At 44.4% G+C, this 22835-nt stretch overlaps 1 protein-coding gene across 2 annotated transcripts in view; it reads right to left on the bottom strand.

The window, feature by feature from the left end:
* Nucleotides 1-22265, bottom strand: part of mast1a (microtubule associated serine/threonine kinase 1a) — an 83077-nt gene extending 60812 nt beyond the window's left edge. Inside the window, exons 1-2 of one of the 2 annotated variants that reach the window (XM_056408917.1) lie at nt 22067-22265; nt 8894-8925 (exon numbers count right to left, since the gene is read on the bottom strand). In XM_056408917.1, the coding sequence (XP_056264892.1) occupies nt 8894-8925; nt 22067-22105 (71 nt within the window). In that variant the 5' untranslated portion in view covers nt 22106-22265. The remainder of the gene's footprint in view (nt 1-8893; nt 8926-22066) is intronic. The other variant, XM_056408918.1, reaches the window with a different exon arrangement.
* Between the last annotated feature and the right edge of the window lie 570 nt (nt 22266-22835).

Below are 22835 nucleotides of genomic sequence, written 5' to 3'. Positions count from 1 at the left end.
ATGAGATGGTAATTCTTGTACATTATTGATAGTTAATGAAGTACTCTGACTAAATTCATTTTCAGGTCATGATCATTTATGGGGACGACCCTCACCATAAAGTGTGACTAATAAGGATATAAACCTGAACATTACCTCTCAGGTGTCTTGTCTTTGTAGTTTTTTGTTTTTTTTTGTTTATTTTAATATTTTACATAAATGTTTTTATTTGTAAATAATGTGTACTAGTGTGTACTTGCACATTCCTGCTGAGCATTGCCACTTTGAATCAGATTAAAAATGTAACGGGACCAAGTTATTTTATATGGCTGTCTTCCAACTCACGCCTGTATATGAGATGTTGCATCATCGTGTCAGCGCAGCATCCAAGATGAAGCACAAACAGTCTGTGTGTTGTGGTTCAGGCCTGAACACCGGCCAGTAACAGATGGTGGTGTCATGGAACCAGCAACAGGACGAGAGCACGGAAGGGAGTTTTTTCCTTCTCTCCAGCATCTTTCCATCAGCACCAAACCAAAAAGAAAAGAAGACCAGACAGGCAATGCAACTGCTCATATGTGCGTCACTCAACCTCGTTATGCATCCGGTGCTGCAAGGACGCAGGTAGGCAAGTTCCTGTTTTAACCTCAAGGGGGAACAATATGCAGAGAACGCTCCTTCAGCTCGTGATCTCTAAAAGCCGTATCACCATACCGAGTGTGTGCCTCACTGTAAAGGTGGCTCATTTGTTGACGCCACGATAATTGTGGTACCTACCGATACTTACGGGCTGTTAGGTCCATCCTCGTAATCTATGCTGTAGTAATCAAGCCTAAAATAGCCTCAATTACCTGCCACAGAGACGGTAGACATGTGCCAAATGAAACTGCTGTCGCGAGGCGAGGGTTGTTTTGGTGCTACTAAAATACATTCGCTCAGTACGTCACGTAGTGTCATTATAATCAGCAATAAAAAAAAGCCATCTGTTGTGCTCCGAGTCCAGGAAAGAGAACGTAGGCTAAATGAATAAAATGTTGAATTGCTTCTTTTGGCCGTCAAGTAACCAAACCATGTTCTGTGTGTGAGTGGGATGAAACGTCCCGTGTGCTGTTCACGAGTGGGATCATTTGCACTGTGCATCATGTACACACAGTGTGTGAGTGGGATAATAGTGTCGTATATACATGTATATACCTCTGTCTCCCCGCCGCTATGAGCTCAAAAGCCGAAGGAGTTCACCTTGAAGTGAGCGGTGGGAGACGGAGAGTTTATCGTCATGGCTGTTGACCCTCCTCTGGGCTGCTTTTAAATGTAGGATGGGACTCTAACTGATGCTCTGCCTTTCATCCCGCCCGGCTCTGTTCTTCCTGCAGCTCTGTCTCGTGCCTCGTGCACACTTACTCTCACTAATGTTTACTGTCCTCCTTTAGCTCAATCTGTTTGGGAGTGGGCACAAAGCAGTAACACACATGCACTCTCAAAGCAATGCAGACAGACAGATGTCTGTGTGTGTGACCGACAGACAGACACTCGCACACACACAGATTTGATTGAGGCAGAATGAGCGAGTGAGAAGGATGAAAGTAGAATGAGCGAAATATGCAGGATGAATTATATTTATAACTCAGAATTAGAGCCGGGTATTGTGGGAAAATGTTTCCACACTAGAGTTTCAGCACCAGCAATCACGCCTCTTTTATTCTATTTAATAATAAGGAGTCTGATACCATGTCACGCTGCCGAGTGCTGATACGTACTCATAAGCAGGAAACTTCATTTACACGAGACAGACACATACGGACCGTCGACGTGCTCAACTCTTACAAACACTCCTTTTAAAACACACATGTTCACTCCCGTAAACACGTTCGCTCAGAGAGAGGAGGCTTTATCCTTGTTCCGCTGCAGAATACCTCGCTGTTGATTCCCCGCACAGTCGGGGCAACAGGGACGACTCATATTAATCCCCCTGTGATCAGATGAGATAAAGGCTGCCAAAATGAAGCACCGCGGGAGGGACTAAAGGGTATGTACAGATTGTACATCAGGGAGAGGAGAGAAGGGGAGAGGATGAGGAGAGGAGAGATGAGGATGAGGAGAGGATGGGAATAAGGATGAGGGTGAGGATGAGGAGAGGAGAGAAGGGGAGAGGATGAGGAGAGGAGAGGAGGAGAGGAGAGAAGGGGAGAGGATGAGGAGAGGAGAGAAGAGAAGGGGAGAGGATGAGGAGAGGAGAGGAGAGAAGGGGAGAGGATGAGGAGAGGAGGAGAGGAGAGGAGAGATGAGGATGAGGAGAGGATGGGAATAAGGGTGAGGATGAGGAGAGGAGAGAAGGGGAGAGGATGAGGAGAGGAGAGGAGAGAAGGGGAGAGGATGAGGAGAGGAGAGGAGAGAAGAGAAGGGGAGAGGATGAGGAGAGGAGAGAAGGGGAGAGGATGAGGAGAGGAGGAGAGGAGAGATGAGGATGAGGAGAGGATGGGAATAAGGATGAGGGTGAAGATGAGGAGAGGAGAGAAGGGGAGAGGATGAGGAGAGGAGAGGAGGAGAGAAGGGGAGAGGATGAGGAGCAGAGAGGAGAGAAGAGAAGGGGAGAGGATGAGGAGAGGAGAGGAGAGATGAGGATGAGGAGAGGAGAGGATGGGAATAAGGATGAGGAGAGGAGAGGAGGAGAGGAGAGGAGAGATGAGGATGAGGAGAGGATGGGAATAAGGATGAGGGTGAGGATGAGGATGTGGAGGTTAAGAGGTAGAAACTGCCTGGAGAAAAACTGGGGAAAACAGTAACAAAGAAAATCTTAGTGAGGAGAGGTCAAGATCGACAGAGCGGTGACGCTAAGAGCAGAAAATGAAGGAATGAGAGAAGATGGTGAAGATGAAGGGGGAGGAAGAGCGAGGGACTGTGCCGAGCAGACAGCACCCCAGCACTGCCCGCTGTTGGCTCTCCGCTGCACAAGCGCTCCCTGGACACGCACAATAATACCTTCACTTCATAAGGCTATCTCTGGCACACAGGCTACCGGTCCAAGCGTGCGCACAGCTTCAAGTTAGTGTGTGTGTGTGTTTGTGTGTGTGAAAGAGTGAGCCCTAATCTAAAACTGGCACAATCGTTGTGCACATGTGCAGCACTACAATACAATAAAAGTCATTAATAAATACACACACATGCAAACATATTCTCAAACCTATATTTGCTTCAGAAGCTCAGAGGCCAGCCGTGAAAGTGGAGCGTAGCAACACCACCACACTGCATGAACAGGTACACGTACAAAGACGTCAAACACACACGCAAGGGCACGCACAGCGTATTGCTGGAGCTAAATGGAGACGGGGAGACAACGGCGAGACAGCAGGAGAGCTGGCGGGGACAACGGAAACAACACAGCAGCCTCCTCCGACTAAACCGCCACACACACCCACCACAGTGGGGGCACCACACCGGTCACAACGACTGCACGGAGACAAATGGTTGCCGTTTACCTTTTTGTGCGTCGGAACATGTTGCTAGCAGCAGAGGCTGTGTTGGCAGATGATCATGAGTGCAGCTGAGCCTCGCACACACACACACAACCACAGAGTCAGCCTCCTCTGGCCAGTTGAACACACACACACTCACCGCCGAGACGGGTATGCGTGCAAGAGTGTATGAGAGAGAGAGAGGGAGAGAGAGAGAGAGAGAGTGTGGGGGGGGGGGGGAATGATTAGAAAGATTTGGAAATGTCAGCCATGTCACAGACTGAGAAAACAAGAGGATTAAAGATGGAGAGAAAGAGAGAGAAAGAAAGAAAGAGAGAGGAGGGAAGAGGAAGAGGTGGAGAGAGGGGACAGGCTGGCGAGCATCCCCCTCAGACGGAGAGAGGATTGTGGGGCTGCTCTCAAGGGTATTGTGCCAAGTCAGGAAGTGTGGAGCGACAGAGCGAGAGGGGGAGGGTGGCAGCGAGAGAGAGAGGTAGAGAGAGAGGGAAATGGGAGGGGGGTCAGTTCAGGTATGTGCACAGTATGCATGAGAGAGAGAGAGAGAGAGAATGCAAGAACGAGCGAGTGAAAGCCAATCAGATGTGGAGAGACGATCTGACGACTAATGTGAATGACAAGGGGGGGGGGGGGGGGTTCACATGTGACTGTGTGTGTTTTAGTGTATGTTACCGCTGGCACTGACTTCATGAAAAAAACAGGTCAGTCAGGGATAATGATGGTGATATTATTATATAACAAATCCCCCGAAAAGACCAGAGCCAACGATGAATTCATCTAACCAACAAAGTCAGATATAGTTTATTCCTCTGTGTACAAAAGCTATTAAAGGAAAAAGGAGGGCAAACAAATCAATGTTTTTGATTTTGTCAATAAAGCCCATGAAACTACCAAAACCAACAATGCATTCGTCTCTGTTTGCTTCCCGACTTCCCCAAGCTGAATTTAGCTTTACACACACACACTCTACTTTTATTTGTTTTTGCGATTCGTTTGCACATCATTACTAATTTTTAACTGTGATTGTATCATGAATACGTAAACCACGAGTACTACGCGGTGGGAAATCGACAAAAGTGAGGTTTCTCACAAATGAAGACATCGACCAATCACCTTGTGCGAAACTGACATATCCAAAACCACATTTAGCACATTTTACTCAAATTTAAGTAAATAATAATACCAACATGTTGACACTGAAATGTGTTTGGATTTGGATTTATAAGGGAAACTCCTGGGAAGCTATTGAAAACAAAAAAAGAAATTATGAATAAATAGCGGGCCGCTCTTTAAAAAAACATGAATAAACCACACCGTCTTCCTTCGTTTTGCTGTAAATATTCACAAGATCCAGAAATGTGTATTAATCTGCAGTAATCTGAAGTAGCGCCAAGCTACTTTAGGAAATTACTTAGATTTTTTTCTTCATTTACATCTTCAGCAGGAATGAATTCAGAATGATGTCAGCATCCTTTTAAAATGCACTTAGAGACACAGACTGTTTATTTTGTTGTAAAAAATGCCATATTTGATGTGCTCTGGCATCGTCTATTTGCCCTAGATTTCACAGAAGCTGCTCTGCAATGCCCAGCCAAGAGACATGTCATGTTTGTGTGAGTGTGCGTGTGTGTATGTGTGAGTATCTGTGTGTGTGTGTGTGTGTGTGTGTGTGTGTGTGTACGTGTGTCTCTTTGAAAGAAATCCACCAAATGTTAAAGCTGACGTGGGGTGACAGTTGCACAGTTGTGCTGAGGGGAGTAATTTAATAATGGATGCCGTCCCTAATGTGGGAGTCTGGCTGGATAAAATATACATGGGTGAGGAAGGATGGGGAGGAGGAGGAGGAAGAGGAGGAGGGTGATGATATCACTGAAACACATTGGGGGGTCGCAGACAGGGATGGGCAGCATGATATCACATGGAAGACATGGTGTGTTTGTTTTTGAGTGCAATGTGTCCTTCAGCTCACTTTATTCTCACTCTGCAATAATTGCCCCGTCAATACCCCCGTAGTCCAGTGGTTCCCAAACTGTGGGGCGCGACCCTCAAGTGGGGCGGCGAGGTATTACTGGTGGGGCGCGGGGGGCAGTGCGGAGACTTCACATATTACAAAAGTACGTGTAAATATTTACGTTACAGTTACGGCGTTAACAGGTTACGCTTGCGCGATCGCGACGTCACAGATGGTGCGCAGACCGTGGCAGGGAAAAGGAATGCAGGCGCTGGTCAAGAGTGTCTCTCCAAATGTGCAATGGACACACCGTCATACACAGAGAAGCGCTAGATGTGCCGTGAACTACACGAGGGTTTGACCGATGCTATCGGCGTGGTCAGTTTCATAAAAACAAGGTCCCTGAAAGCACCACCGGGTTCACTCCGAAGCTCGGTGGCTCTCACGAGGAAACGCGTTGTCGAGTCTTTGAACTCAGAGACATTAAACATCCGTCATATGATGACATGTGTCTTACAGGACACTACAATACAATTGAAATTGGACACATATTATCCATGCACATATTATTGTGCAAAGAGGAGGTGGGCACTTTATTTTTGGAACATTACACATGTATATACTTTTTGGAGTCAAATGTATTAATTCAATTATAATTATTAAGTTTGATTATGAATAATTTCTGATGAAATTGCCCTATCTCTGTAACGTATTTGGAAAGATTAATGAATTAAATGTTCATCTTCAAGGCCGAGAGCAGCAGCTGCAGACCAGATCAGGTTTCTGAGGTTTTTGAGAATCTGAGTGAATTTGAACTAATGCAACTTGATGGCTCACACATATCTGCACTCATTCAGTTTGGCACGTTATTGTTTTGAAAAGATATTTAGTATTAAACTCAGTAAAACTCTTGATTGCCAAATATTTGAACATGTTTTGTTTAGTTTTTCACAGGTTTCATTTATTGTTATTATCTTGAAAAGATATCCAGTGCAAAACTGGTTAATTTCAGCCGCAGTAAGCTATTTGCCAAATATTAGTTATTTTTTACACAACTTTATTTACATTATTTTTGTCTGATGGAGAAATCACGTTTAATTAAAAGTGAAAGCTATTTTCTTTATTTTATTATAAATTTTATTTTGAAAAAAGCAAACATGGTTGAGTCCCACAAAATTATTCTTTCAATAAAAATTCAGCATGGACGGTGGGGCGTGAACATTTGTTTTCCTCCGAAGTGGGGCGTGACAGAAAAAGTTTGAGAACCACTGCCGTAGTGTAATACTCCAGCTCCACCCACAGGAGGACTTGTGGGAGAAAAAAGAGAAAGAAGGGGGGGGGGGCACGACTGAGAGAGCTGCCCGTGAGCCTCCAGTGTCTTCGTGTCTCGCCGTGACATCTGCCATACAGAGGTCAGAGGTCAGGGACAAAACACACCTCGTGACAGCACATGCAGGCTGCACACCAGTTCACTGACACAAACACACACACACACATGTACACACGCACACACACACACACACACACACAAAGAAGCGTGTGGCCGAACAGAGTGAGGCAGTAAATTGTAATTGCACCTTGGTGCAGAAAGACATTAAATTACCCCGGGCATGTGTAAACTAGCATCACCAGGCTATTGCTGCCAGACATTAACTCTGCAGAGTAAAATGCATGCAGAATATTAAATAGACCATAACACACACACAACTAGATAATAAAATTAAATACAAAAATGAATAAAAGTTCAGGTCAATACGGGGAATAAAATCCATGCTTCACATTCACAATGTCAACAACAGCAGGTTACATCGTAAACAGATTCACATTCTGCTCGCACAGAACAAGAGCGGCCAAGTTGAAAGTGTAAAAGAAAAGTATGACTCTGGACGACAGCAATGTGACAGGCATTTTCAGGATTTCTACACTCGAAATGATGATGGCAGAGTGTAAGTATTTTGTGGAAAATTGCACCCTCCCTCCATCTTCAAAGGCATTTTCGCACCGCCTTTAGAGCTCACATAAGACACTTTTACAAATACTGCCTGATTTGTGAAGTGTTTTTTAGCAGCAGCCAGCTACAGCTTTCCAAAGCAAATCCAAGATCACCTCAATCTCGCTAGAAGACAGGGTTTCATCAAGACGTGAACATGAATGTAGCAAACAAAGCGCTGCCAGAGACAAACACTTCCAAACTAATGTCCCTTCAGCCTCTGTGCGAAAGTAAAACACGGTGTGCCAGTGAAAGACGAGTTTCATTTCAGCACCATGGACAGAGACTCAGACGCTCAAACGCTACAACAAGAACATCAGTTGCATTCAAAGACAGTTTTTTCAACGCCTGTAACCACAAATTATGATACCTTGATCACTTTTGTCAAACCTCTCGAGATCGTTCAATCCCACTCTTTCCTAAATGACAGAGAAGGGGGGGGGGGGGCCTCCTCTGCTCCTAATTGCCATTGTTTCAACCACAAAATAACACTTCAAACAATATGCTACAACTTGAGCCCTTTTATTTCAGCCTACATTTGTTTAAAAGTGAGATAGAAATATGCTCATTGAACTATTAGCAGTTCATGGTTGCAATGCCTTCATGAATGTTGACGCTGAATATAAAAACTACAAACATTACGTTTCTCTGGCATGTTTGATGTGCTCGGGATGTGATTTGGGTGTGATGCAAATCCGAGCAACAACAGCTCCAATGGTGGAAGAAATGGTGGGAGACAGAAGATAAATATCTACTCTTCTCTAACAATGTTCAGGGAGATTCATTACGCGATCAAATATTGAGATCGAGAAAAAAATATTCTGCAAAAATATGATTGTGCTCATATCGGCCCCAATGAGATTCTTGTTAGACTGCTGAAGCTTCACATCGGGTGCAGCTAAACTCTGGAAGACGTTTCTCTCGCAGCACAAGAGCTGAGAATTGAGTCCCGCGTAGCCGACATTAAAATCCCCCTGAGAAGGGATGTTTTTAGACAAGAGGAACTATCATAGGAGATATAACTGTTGCGTTATGGTTCGTTTTTAATAAAAATAACGTAAAACAACCAATAAGATGTCCTTCATTCACTTTCTGCCCTCAACATCATGCTACTGCTCCCTTCTCCTTCCCCATCCTCTCGGCACCCCCGCAGAGAGGAGTTGGTATACGCTGCCGTCTGAAGGCAGAACACCATCATGTCACCACAACTTCCTCTGACAAAGCACCGAAGGATGACATTCCTTCTTGTTTTGTGTCTCGGCTCAGAAAATACGAGTTCACGCAGTGTGGAAAAAGCAGTATGGCAAATTGTCTAATATGTAGATTTAATTCCCATTAAATGTTGATTTTGTCTCAGTTTTTACAGAGAATTGAGCAAATGTCCAGACTCGGAAAACAACTCTATGAATTTCACAAAATGTCGGGAAAACATGTCAGTCTGCCCAGAGGCAGGCACACACACGCAGAGGGAGAAACATGCGTGTGATGTGGATGTTAACTTACCTGCTGCTTTTTCGCGGCAGAGGCAAATCCTTCTGGTGAGAAAGAGAAAAGCAGGAGAGAAGAAGAAAAGAGAGGGAGAAGGTAAATTAGCCTGATGAGTTTAAACACATCACGCAATCACTGTTCACGGGACTGTGGAAAAGAGGATAATAAACTGGTAAGCGTGGTGAGGAAACATGCATTAGCATATTAAGAAAGAAATCTAATTAATCTAATTAGAATGCTATGTTCCTGAATACAAAAACACATCTTTCTAATTACTTTAAAAAAATGTTGTCTCATGTGTTTCTTCTTTTTTGTACCTCCTTATATATTTCACTGTTGCTTTAATCTTACCAATGAAAAAAAAATTCTTAGCATATAGACAGAAGGCCGCATACACATACGATTCCTTCAAGGTCAGACCTTGGACTGATGATCAGCTTGTACTCAGCATAAGATGGATTTCATTCGATTACTCTTCATATTTTTCCAAGCGTTGCGTTGGATATTTGAGATGAAAGACAGTTTATTGACTCAACAAAGTGGTCTTGGTATTTTTCCAAGTACCAATTCAACTCCACATCATTAGTAGGAAACCTTTTCGCTGTGAAATCATAAGCCACTTTGCTTGGAGCCAACTAAAAACCAAACAGTTAATCAGCATTAGCATTTAATGCTGATTAACCTATGCAGAAAATGGTGCGGGTAAATCTCAATAAAAACATATAACGGTGTGCTGGGATTGGTCGACAGCCGGTTTTGTGATTTCTCCGTTATTGTCTTGTGCGAGTGGAGCGAAGCTTTGAAAGCCGATCTCTGCTAAGTGCTCCGAGACAGGAACCACCAGGTTGAGTGGAGCCGACGTCAATTTAAAACATGTTGCTGCTATATTTACGACGCTGGGACACAACAGCGAGGACTCCGACGTGATTAGGATCTGCTGGGACGAATCTGTGCGGCGTTTGTTGCCCATCTATTCCCAATTTGATTCCGTTTAACACTCGTCTGAGGCGGGATCGGGTTACCGACAGTTTCTCTTGTCAAGCCTCTGGGCCGCGCTGCTTATCAAGCTATTTTCTACAGGCCAGTGGGCTCCACTAAAAATATATTATCATCCGTGTCTTTCCACCGGGGGAAGGCTTTATGACACGGTGTTGAGATATGTACTCAGATGTATATGTATATGTAATGTGATACTGTACTGTGGTATGTATATATGGTTACACCACAGGGTGGCGCTAGGGCTCAGGCTATAAAGGCTAATGTGTCACATGTTATTTGTTCAGTTGAAGTAGCTCTGACCGTGAGACTGATGTGTCTGAAGCTTGCTAAATAAATACGCCGACAACGGCTAAAGATAAATCCATCATTTATTCTTTCCTCCGAATGCAACGGTAGCTGCTGCAACAGTGCTCCACAACTCAACAGGTTATGGGCCCAGGAGTCGATCGGAAGAAAAGTTTAACAGTTAGAAAGTCGCAACGAACCGCGTGATAACGGGCAGCTAGCTAAGAAGAAGAGCAAGCTCGCATGATGGAACAACGAGGAGGAGCAGGTTGCCTCGACCGACATTCGACGGAGACGAAACCAAGTATGAGATTTGGGAAACCAAGCTGGGATATCTCCATTTGAATGGACTAAAGGACACTATTCTGAGAGAACCGACGTCAGAACAAGAGCGAGCAGCAGATGCAGGTAAAAATGCTGACCTAATTTTACTGTTGGACGACAAAAGCCTCTCGTTAGTAATGAGGGATGCGCCCGATGATGGAAGAAAAGCTCTGAAAATATTGAGAGAGTATTATGCAGGGAAGGGAAAGCCCCGTATAATCAACTTGTACACCACGTTGACATCGCTTCAGAAGGCAAGCCATGAGAGTATAATGGACTATATCATCAGAGCAGAAACCGCCATCACAGCGCTGAGGAACGCAGGTGAAACGTTAGGAGACGGATTGCTAGTGGCTATGGTTTTAAAAGGACTGCCTGAGAGTTTTAAGCCATTTGCAATACATGTGGCGCATACGGACGATAACATCACGTTTGCAGAATTCAAGACTAAACTACGAAGTTTTGAAGAAACGGAGAAGTTCAACGTAGCTGAGTCGAGCGACAGTGTGATGAAGACTCAAGGGAAGAGTGGAAGGCGTCCCGCCAAAACGGTCGCCCGTGACTGGAACAAAGAAGACAAAGAAATGTCATGTTTCAAGTGTGGCATCAAAGGCCACAGAGCGAGAGTGTGTCGACAGAAAACATGGTGTAGTTTTTGCAAAAGCGACACACACAAAGATGCCACGTGTAGGCGTAAGGACAAACAAGATGGTGTGAGTAAAGTCTCAGAAGATGCCGACGAGGACTACGCGCTCACGGTGAGAGACGGAGGAACCAGAACCCAGCGGCAGCCGGCGTGCAGTATCCAGGAGAAGGGTCTGATGGTGGACACAGGAGCTACCTCTCATGTCATCACTGACATAACCTGGTTCAAAAGTTTCGACAGCGCGTTCAAGCAAGAAACGCACATTGTCGAGCTGGCAGACGGCACCCGATGCAGCGGAATTGCTCAGCGGAGGGAATGCGAGGTTTCCTCATCGACAGCAACGGACAGCACGCTGAGAGATGCTTTGTTTGTACCGTCATATCCCCAGAGCATCTTCTCGGTGAAGGCAGCTACCACGGTGGAGCTACGATTGTCTTCAAAGAAGATAAAGATGTCCTGATAACCAGAGGCGGTACCAGGTTTAACATTCATGTGTATGGAAAGCTGTATTATTTGCATACTGAATGTGAATCTAATGATAAGTGTAATGCCTGTCACGACATACAGACATGGCATGAAATATTAGGCCATTGTAACTATGACGATGTTGCGAAGTTGCAAAATGTTGTTGTAGGTATGCAGATCAAAGGTAAAACAGGTAGGCCCGAACAAGAGTGTGAGGTGTGTATTCAGGAAAGTTTGCCCAAACCAGAAATAGGGACCCTGATACCAGAGCAAAGGCTCCCTTACAGATGGTACACACAGACCTTGCAGGTCCTGTATCCACTGAGTCGAGTGAAGGTTACAAATATGTGCAATCATTTACTGATGATTACTCAAGCGCAGTGTTTGTTTATTTTCTAAAGAAGAAAAGTGACACAACACAGGCTACGGAAAAGTTCCTAGCAGATGTAACGTCTTATGGGAAGGTGAGGTGCATCAGATCCGACAACGGAACAGTGCTTACATGCAGTGATTTCCAAGCAGTGTTGAGGAAAATAATATCAGACATGAAACGTCAGCTCCTTATTCCCCACACCAGAACGGAACAGCAGAGAGGGGTTGGCGTACTCTTTTTGAGATGGGTAGGTGCATGATAGCTGAAAGTGCATTAAACAAGCAGCTATGGCCCTACGCTGTACAAACAGCAGCAATGGTACGGAACAGATGTTTTAACAAACGTACAGGGCAGACTCCTTATGAGCTGCTAACCGACAAAAAGCCCAATGTATCCAAAATGCAAAAATTTGGGTCTGTATGTTACACATACAAACAGAGCAAAGGGAAGCTTGATTCCAGATGTGAGAAGGGGCATTTTGTAGGTCACGACAAGAACAGCCCAGCGTATTTGGTGTATCATCCAGATACAAACAAAGTACAAAAACACAGACTAGTAAAGTTTGTGAGGCAGTCAACTGTGGAAAAACAAACACAGACAGGTGAGCCAGATCCAAGCGATAGCTATGATGACACTGTGAGACCCAGGACTACTGAAACCACGCAGGGGTGAGTAGGAAAACCGAAAATAGTGATAGTCCAGGTACAGAAACGAGGTCTAGTGACCATAATCAAACGCAACAGAATGTGACAAGTGGCGAACCAGAGAGTAAAAGGTATCCATCTAGAGAAAGAAGGAAGCCGAGTCATTTAGATGAGTTCATAACTGAAAACGGTGTCAGTGATGCGCTTCATATCACAGTAGACTACTGCTGTAGAGCGGTGTGTGGCATTCCACAGACATTTGCGGAGGCAATGGGGTCAGCTAACTCAAAACAATGGACAAAAGCCATGGATGAGGAAATCCAGTCCTTAAACGAGAACAAGACCTTTACCCGACATCACTGCCAATAGGCAAGGAGACAGTGGGGGGTAGATGGGTTTACGCCATCAAGACTGATGCAGATGGGAGAGACAAATACAAAGCAAGGTTTGTGGCCAAGGGTTACAGACAGAGAAGGGGAATAGACTATGGGGAGACGTTTTCACCCACGGCAGACATGACGAGTGTAAGGGTGGTGCTACAAAAAGCTGCACAGGAGAATTTACTCCTACACCAAATGGACGTGAAAACTGCGTACTTGCACGCTCCCATAGATTATGAGATCTACATCAATCCACCAGAGGGTTATGAAGGAAAAGAGGGTATAGTTTATAAGCTAGAGAAATCCCTTTACGGTCTTAAACAGTCCGGCCGAAATTGGAATAGGGTTTTGCACAATTGCCTTACTGAGGATGGATTCACACAAAACCCAGCCGACCACTGTGTTTATGCCAAAGAGTCAAAAGAAGGAAAGGTGATCATAATCATATGGGTCGATGACTTGATCATTGCAGCAAGCAATGAAGAGAAACTGAAAGAGGTGAAAGAAATGCTCGCAGAAAAGTTTAAAATGAAAGATTTAGGCAAACTCAAAACATTCAGTCAATCAGATGGATGTGTAAACATGTCACAGGAAAGGTACACTAACAAGATACTACAGCGTTTTAATATGCAAGATTGTAGGACCAGAGAAACACCCTGTGAGCAGAAGCTAGAGTATACTGATGATGCAGTAAAGATGGAAGATGTCAGGATGTACAGGGAGGCTGTGGGTAGTCTTATATACCTCACTACTTGTACCAGACCAGATTTGAGTTTTGTAGTGAGCAGATTATCACAGTACTTTGCAGAGCCTACAGAGGAGCAGTGGGTCACAGTGAAGCACGTACTAAGGTATCTCAAAGGCACTGCAGAGAAAGGGTTAAACTTTAGGAGAAATGACAGTGAGGAGCTAGGAATACTAGCCTACAGTGATGCTGACTGGGCGGCTGATACCAGTGACAGACGCAGTACCACAGGATACTGTGTCAGTCTTAGTCAGAACAGCTCTCTAGTCTCGTGGAAGACTAGAAAACAACCCACAGTTGCGCTGTCCACCTGCGAGGCAGAATACATGGCACTGGCTTCAACCATACAGGAATGTCTATACCTGGAGCAATTATTAGGGGTATAGATAACTACAAGTACACAGAAACTATTGTACATGAGGATAAACAGGGGACAATAGCTCTTGCCAAAACCCTGTAAACAGACAGAGGTGTAAACACATTGACATAAAGTACCACTTTATCAGGTCAACTGTGATCGAGGAAAGGGTGATTTTGATGTATTGTTCTACCGATAACATGATTGCTGATGTGATGACCAAACCTGTAAGTAAGTTGAAACTGAAGAGGTTTGCAAGTGCTCTTTCTGGAGAGTGATATGTGTATGACAGAGGTTCACATTCATTCTGTTTTTGTGTGTTTCTTTTGCTTGAAGTATAGCAACCTGAGTTCAAGTGGGGGTGTTGAGATATGTACTCAGATGTATATGTATATGTAATGTGATACTGTACTGTGGTATGTATATATGGTTACACCACAGGGTGGCGCTAGGGCTCAGGCTATAAAGGCTAATGTGTCACATGTTATTTGTTCAGTTGAAGTAGCTCTGACCGTGAGACTGATGTGTCTGAAGCTTGCTAAATAAATACGCCGACAACGGCTAAAGATAAATCCATCATTTATTCTTTCCTCCGAATGCAACGGTAGCTGCTGCAACAGTGCTCCACAACTCAACACACGGAGACGTGTAGGTGAAATGAAAGGAACAATCCACACCGGGGGTCAAACGGAAAAACGTAATAAGCACAAACGTGAGAGGAAATATAAGAGGCTGTAATTGGTTTTCCAGAGAGGTATTTCCTCTTGTTACATTTCTCTCTCTCCCCTCTCTCTCTCTCTCTCTCTCTCTCAGTTCTCTCTGTTTGTATAAGTACACAAGCATTACGAAACCCAAACAAAGCCGAGCTGATGAAACATGACTTGACAGCTGGAGCTCTCGTCTCCAAACAGTCTCAAAACAAACGTCCCACCATTTGCTCTCCAGCTCTGTGAGGTGCACGTCGGCGTACCCGACGAAGAGGAGCCAACGGGCAGAAGGGAAAAGGCTGCAAAGACACACTGAAATGAGTCAGAACCAGTTCTCCACTGGCACGTAGAAGAAATCATGATCGTAATTATCCCCATTGGGGATTGAACAAGTGTGTGTAGTGCAGTAATCACATGAATAAATAAAAAGAAACTCAGTTCGACATTGTTGGAAATGTACTCATCTGCTTTATTGTGGCGAGAGTGAAATGAAAAGATGGATACCGCTCTTTGTGTGACAAATATGGAGCTAAAGCCCGGAGCAGATTAGCTTAGCATAACGACAGCTAGGCTGGCTCTAATTGGTCAAAAGATTAAATGTTCAACGTGTATCTTGTTTGTTTGAGCTCTACACGAACGGAAATGTAAAAACTGACCGTTTGGGGTTTTCAGAGGGCTGTTATACCGTTTCTTACGTTTTTTCTGCTCGCCCAGCATCGCTGAAATAGTTCTAACGAGCTAACTGGCCCAAATGCAACAAACAGCTGTGTTTACATGTCTGTCAGTTGACCGATTAACCCGACAAGATATGAAGTGTTAATTAGTGAGCTTTAGAATAGCTGCTCCCCACCCCCGTCCTTCAGTCTTTATGCTAAGCTAAACTAACCGGCTGCCGACAGCAGCTTCATATTCAATATAAAGACATGAGAGTGGGATCGATCTTCTCAGTTCAGAGGAGACTAATCCCTTTTTTTCTTTCTTTTTTTCTCAATGGGAGTGACATCACCCATAATGGTGAGCTCTCTCTGGGACATCTAATGCATTACATCATCAGGAGGAAGTGAGCTCGGCCAGTGTTACTCAGAGAAAGCCCCGCAGGAGTCTTATACGTGTGTGTGTGTGTGTGTGTGTGTGTGTGTGTGTGTGTGTGTGTGTTCGTCTGTGGGCACGTATGTGTGTGTGTGTGTGTGTAGTCGATGGATAAAACCCCAACACCTGCTCCCTCTCGCAGTCTTTGTCCGACAGATGGCTGCGTGTTGTTGCCATGTTACTGGTTTCTCCAGCATTTCTTTGAACAATATGCTCCATACCGAGTGACCATGACAACCTCAGAAACTCATCAATGTAAATCACACTTTGCTTCAGGTGAATCGGAAAAACCGAACCCTGAGCTGCTGGTTACAGCAGTTAGGAAATCTCTCTAGAGATCAGAATGCAACAGAAGGAATTCAAAGATATCGTGTATTTCGCAGGCAACTCTTAATAATCAAACCGTGTAATGCAAATAAGGCGGACAAATCTTTAAAAAGTTATGAAAGTATTTTATAAGAATGACTGCAAGGTGACACAGCTGCTCATTTCTAATGAAAAATGAAATTCAGTCCTGTTATTTTTTCACAGCGTGTTATCAATATCATGTCAGACAATCATGGAAGTAAAAGCAGCATCTTTGCAATAAACGCGGTGAGCACATGAAGCAAACTGATGTTTTATTCATCAAGTCGCATCATTTTCAATGTGTACGAGTGAAGCTCCAATCCAAAACAAACCGCCTGATCACATTTCTAATTCATCTGAATCACGTTTATCCACATTTCCTCAAATCTATTCGCACATTTTGTGTGAAGGAGAAATTCCCCTCATTGGCCATTTTTGAAAATCCTCCATGACATTCAAAATACTCAGAAGTGATAAGTGAAGCTGGCGGTAAATAGGCTGAATTACTGTATAACATGGGAGAAAAGCACATTGTAGATTTATATTAGTGGTCACAGATCAATATGTGTGATTGTTCACCATTAAAAATACATTTCCTGTCTCCATGATTACACAAGAATGTCACAGTGCGAGGACGACACAATATATTGTGTCGTCCTCGCACACACACACACACACACACACACAAAACACCCAGCCATGACTACACACTGCATCAATATGCCCCTATGGATAAATAGGTGGAAACAGGAGATGGGGGTGATTACGCCTAAACCAGCTACCCACCCACCCACCCACACACTCACACATAAAGGTCACTTATACTGTAGTGGAGGTTTTGGTGCTTCTTAGCACATATAATTAATCATATTCAACACCCATGCTTTAAGTGACTGAAAATGAGTCACATTATTAATTGACTGCTGCAATTTTTTGTGAAAGGGCACATTAAAAAGTAAAGAGAGGGGAGGTGTGTGTGTGTGTGGGGGGGGGGGGGGGGGTACCCAAAGAGAAACCAACCGAAGGCCAACTGGAAGGCAAAGAAAAGGGAATGTTAATATGCTGCTGCTGCTCTGGGCAGAGTCACACGGCTTCTGTTTGGTTTCTGCTGCCAAGACTGACAGCAGATTGCGAGGCAAATGTCACACTGTGTATTTCCTTTTATAGTTTTGCTTAAAAGCTTTGTGATGGCTCGTCAACAAGCAGAGGTCTGAAATACCGTCGCATTGAACGATGCGACGGTATTTCCACGGTATTGACCACGCAGGATTTAGTTCAAAACTCTAATAAGTGCCTTTCTTTTATTCATTTTTGTCTGTTTTTGGACGAAGTTGGGCTCAAGCTTTTGTGCTTTATAGGCGTCTGGCGCCATAATTCAAGCCCAGTGATAAAGTAGCTCGGATATTTGAAGCCATTCCCAAATCTATTCTGGTCCAGCTCTGCTGCTTTGATGTGCACTTTGCTCTCTCGGCATAAAACCTGCCCTTCCTGAATAATACTGACATCAGAAGGACGTGGCGAGGCGGCACTAAGCGGTGGGCACGGTGCTGAGTGACAGCACTTGGCACGGAGAGCTGGATCTTCTGCAGTGATCACACTCTTACCCCTTGTGCTTTGCGTATTGGGAACGGGCACACTGCCCGGAACAAAATATTGGACAAATTATACTAGTGTGTGTGTGTGTGTTTGGTGCACTCCGGACTCCTCCAACAGAGAGGGGTGCGACATGTCGTATGACTTGTGCTGGTGTGCGAGTGCGTTTGTGAGCATATGGGTTCAGTGTGATTACGCTCCACACACACTGATGACCGCTCGGGACAGGGTTAGCAGCCCGATGCAAAGCGCTGGAGCTTCTTTGTTGTCGTCATGAAGCAACATGGTGATTTGATGATTTGAAATGTTTCGGATGTGTGAAACATAGAGGAACAATAGAGTAATGTGTTTGTATTAAGTATAATTGACACCCCTGTTAAAGAGACTAGCAATAGGAATATGGTAAATATACAGGGGGAAAAACAGCCACAGAAAAATACAATTACTGTCAATTAATAGCAAAAATGCCTTAAAAAAAAGACAGAACGTACCATGAAGAGAATATGGTCTGCACGTATACTCAGCAGGGAGAGGGAGGTAGCTTTAGTAACTACAGTTAAAGGGATACTTGTATTGATCAGTATCACATCGTTTCACATACCTTTTCATACTATTACTAATAAGTCAGATATGACCTCAATATTTTGTATTCGTGCAGTTTCTGGCACAGGTATGAGAAGAAATTGGGTTTTTAATTGTTTTTTCATGAATAAGAACGATGTGATTGTATTCTCTCTCTCTCTCTCTCTCTCCCTCCCTGTCCCTCTCTCTCTCTCCCTCTCTCTCTCCCTCTCTCTCTCCCTCCCTCCCTCACTCCTGCTAAATTAATGTGCTGTAAAATGTTATTTATTTCCTGTTTAACGACAATGTCACGCCCTCAAAACGGTGCGCCGTGTGTGCCGCGGGGATCCGTCCGAATGGGCGAGTGAAAGTGGGTTAGAGGGGTGAGAAACGTACAGAAAGACCGGTGGCTGAAAGAGGTGATGAGGGAGAACTGAGTGGGGAATAAATAACAGAAGTGTGTGGAATATTGTGGAAGCCGGGGAGAAAGCTGGGAGCGGGGCGGACAGAGAAGAGGATGACTTTGCCGCTCGAGGGTGAAGACGGGACGAATCCATCAGGACAAAAGTGGCTGCAAGTGGCCATTAGAGAAGCCGAGTCCTCCCAAGGAGAATAGGAGCATCGATCGTTTCAGCAACTGCCCCCGACCCCAATAAAAAAAAAACATGTTAACGGTCAAGCGACTAAGCCCCAAGTCGCAGCTATGACAGGAGGAATAGTCAGTCGACGCCGGTGACAAGAAAAGAAACCTTTGGTGTCTCCTCGACATGATTAACCACCGACTAGTTTCAGCTCCAGTGGTGAAATGGCCCTCTTAGTACATCATTTCACAACGCTTCAATAACTAGTTAAAGGGATACTTGTATTGATCAGAATCAATTTTTTCACATACTTTTTCATACTATTACTTATAAGTGATAAGTTAGATATTACCTCAATATTTTTTATTCATGCATAGTTTCTGACCCAGTTGGGAGAAGAAACTGGGTTTTTAGGTTGTTGTCTCTCTCTCTCTCCCTCTCTCTCTCTCTCCCTCTCCCCCTCTCTCTTCCCCTCTCTCTCTCCCTCTCTCTCTTTCCCTCTCTCTCTTTCCCTCTCTCCCTCACTCTCCCTCCCTCCTGTGTAAGTAGATCCAGACAGAAAAGGGATCCAGATATTGTGAGAGCACTTAAGTGGGGCGTACTGTAGCCCACAGCTGCCGCCCGCCTCAGGTCTACGCTGCTGCCCCTTTCAACCGGCCTGCTGCTGGTGGTTTGGTCTTCCTCCCTGAGGGCACGCGGGGCTGTTAGGCCACCATTAGTCCTGCTAATGGGCCCGACAACTGCGCCACATCCTCGGCATTTAGACCTCCACTGTCTGAGATATGGATATCGATCACTTCGATGGAAATGGAGAGCGAGGGGGAGGAGGGTGGGGGTGGATTTGATGCATACATATAGACATGAATGTTATGCACCCACATGCACACATACGGACAAGCACACACAAGATGCTCGGTGCGGCCACTGAAAGGATGAAGACACACACACATACACACACGCAATAATAACATGCATTAGCATCTGACTGAAATCAGTAGTTAGACTCATCGATGAACTTCTTGGAAGTGAATGTGTGTTGGTGCGCTACTTATGAATACATTAGCTGAATACAAGACCATCTTGGGCCAAGTGTGTGTGAGTGTGTGTCTTACTGTGTGCATTACATTTATGTTCACATCCGATTGTCCGCTGTCCCGATGTTCTACATTTTTATTGTCTAAATTTCAGCTGCAATTTATTTCTGAGAAAAGATTTAAATTAAAGGATGACTTCATTTTAAGATAGCAGCACGCATTCACAACACGTGTCATCTCAGCTGTACTATACAAACGTTTATAAATATCCATATTTGTGATTTGGGGGATAATGTGTAATAATAACCCCTGAACAGGAGCTCTCCGTGGAAGCTTATTTATAGACAATAAACATGTGTGTAGTTTAAAACACATTTTCCTATTCAAACTTCTGGAATGGGAATATGAGTTGCTTTTCTTAAGTCTTTCAGTATTTAGAAATGAATGTGTGAATTTTGGATTTTTGGCCGGACAAAATAAGATGGGTGAAGATGAGCATGTCTTTTATCAGGTCATAGAATAGTTAGTGACTCATAAATTTTATCCAAAACATTATCGAACGATTTACAACATTGATCGGCCACGACTTTGATAATGGAATATTATTGAACATTTAAAGTTGGTAAAGGGCAGAGTTGGTAATATTCTTCAAAAAACATTTATTTTAATATTTCTGTTGCAATTCTCATGACATCCCGACAGCAATCAACGACTACTGCCCTGACAGTAGCCGTGGACATCAATTATTTATTATGATCATTTTGGGGGAGTGGCTTTACTTGGCGACTTTTTTGCTATAGATCTAGCGACTTTTGGAGCTGGTGTTGCTCACTACTTTAGTTGATAAAGAGAGATAATTTCTCAAGATAACCAACACTGCCTCTTAAGTCAAACCTCTGGAAGTAAAAATACCAAAGATGTCACTAGGTGCTAAACAGTTGCCCAAATGTTTTTCTTAGCTGTCAATGATTGCAAACTGACTGTTTCTCTCCCTGCACACTAACAACAACAACACAAGTAGAGCTGGAGATAGCAGATAGTCTTGTATTCCTTAGACTCTGCTTGTCCCTAGACAGACTCCATCAATGACATGACATTAGAGTCTGCTCTCACCTACAACAGGAGCACAACGCCTATAGGAGTGGGAACTCACACTGTCGCCGCCAAGTTCGACCAAACCGAACACCACGTTCTTCAGAAAGGTAAATCATCCAGAGTCGCTCATCTACATCTTTTATAGACCACGAGCAATCATCAGAGTAGAGCATCTCGGGCGCTATGTGCAGCGGAGTGCTTTTACTGTAAATGAACTCAACAGGAAGCAGACAATGGGCCCCGCACGTCAACCAGAGCTTTACTCGTGTCTGTCATAACGTACAACATGAGGGCTAAGTGGCAAGCCTGCATCATGCAGATGGAAGGGAAGGCTCTACTGCACATACTCAGACTGCTTAAAAGCCGACATGCTGTGAATGTAAAACACGTACTGTATTGGTGCATGCTTTTACGAATTACTGTATTCCAGAACTAAAATGGCATAATATGTCAAGGAAGTGTCTCCGGTCAAAGGTTTTGCCAGAATGGATTATTTCAATATGATGAGGTACCACGATTTGTCAATTTATGCCAAAGCAGTCGGGTCTTTTGAATCCATGAACAGTTTTCTCACTTGATTTCACAGAAATGTGACTATATGGATAATAAATGTTGTGACAGGGGGTGTCCATGTTGCCCACTCTTATCTGAAATGTTGCTGCTTTCTGCAGTTTACTAAATCAACTGACTCTGTTTGTCTGTTGTTATTTTTAGGCCTTATGCCTTTTCATACCACTTTTATGAATTCACTCACAGGCCTATACTTGCTTTTGCGGATCTCTTCGGAAGCATCTCTAGATTACAATGTAATTAAATGAATGCACCAACGTTCATTAAATGAAAGAATAAAATGAACAAACGTTCCTTCAAAGGCTATTAGTTAAATATGTTCCACAGCATCCATACAATTAATTGTTACTGGTGAAAACAAAGTGGGTAAAAATATAAATAAACGTTTCACCTGCAGCCTCCGTCTCCGGATGATCCCTGAATCATCCATGGCGCGTGTCCGGGAGTCACACCTGTGCGAAGGGTTCTCGTGGGCTCCTGTGGTTTCCAGGTGACCGCGTGTGTGAGAAGATGCACCCCTACACTCTCGCGTGGCTTTCCGCGAGAGTTTGTTTACAAGTAAAGCGAAACGGCCGGCGGAGTGTCGGCAAATATTCTCTCTTACAAAATATAAAATATCACTATCAACGTATTCATATGAAAAAAAAGTGCCATTTCTGCTCGACCCCCCCTCCCCCCACCTCCGACCCCCCGGCCCTCATCCCCTGCTGCCAGAGACTCTGCGGTGGGAACTTGCTGAATAAGCACGGCGGGGTCCGCGTGCACCGCGTGAAGTGAAGTCCAGCTGAGAGACAGAGCAGAGAACCAGCAGCGTGTCAACCCGACGCGTATCGCGCCCCAGACGGAGCAAACCGGTTTCCACACATCCTTCTTCACGCGCCTCCTCCTCTTCCTCCTCCTCCTCCTCGCCCTCCCCTCCCCTCCCCACCCCCCGAATACATCCACTGAGAATCACAGTTAAAAAAACAACAACAACCCCCGCCCACCCAAGAAAAAAAATTCTTCAAACTACAGACCGTAGCTACAAAATATAAAATACTGTCATCCTTTAAAACAAACAAAAGAGAGAAAGACAAATAAATGCTTCTATCACAACGACTCGGTGTCGAGTCTACTGGCTGCAGGAATCCGCTGCATGTGAGAGTCGACCCGCAGCGGAG

This window comes from Pseudoliparis swirei, chromosome 24 (genome assembly GCF_029220125.1).
Source record: "Pseudoliparis swirei isolate HS2019 ecotype Mariana Trench chromosome 24, NWPU_hadal_v1, whole genome shotgun sequence".
NCBI classification, from domain to species: domain Eukaryota; kingdom Metazoa; phylum Chordata; class Actinopteri; order Perciformes; family Liparidae; genus Pseudoliparis; species Pseudoliparis swirei.
Note: the sequence above shows the minus strand (reverse complement) of the source record. Positions and strands in the feature narration are given on the sequence as shown.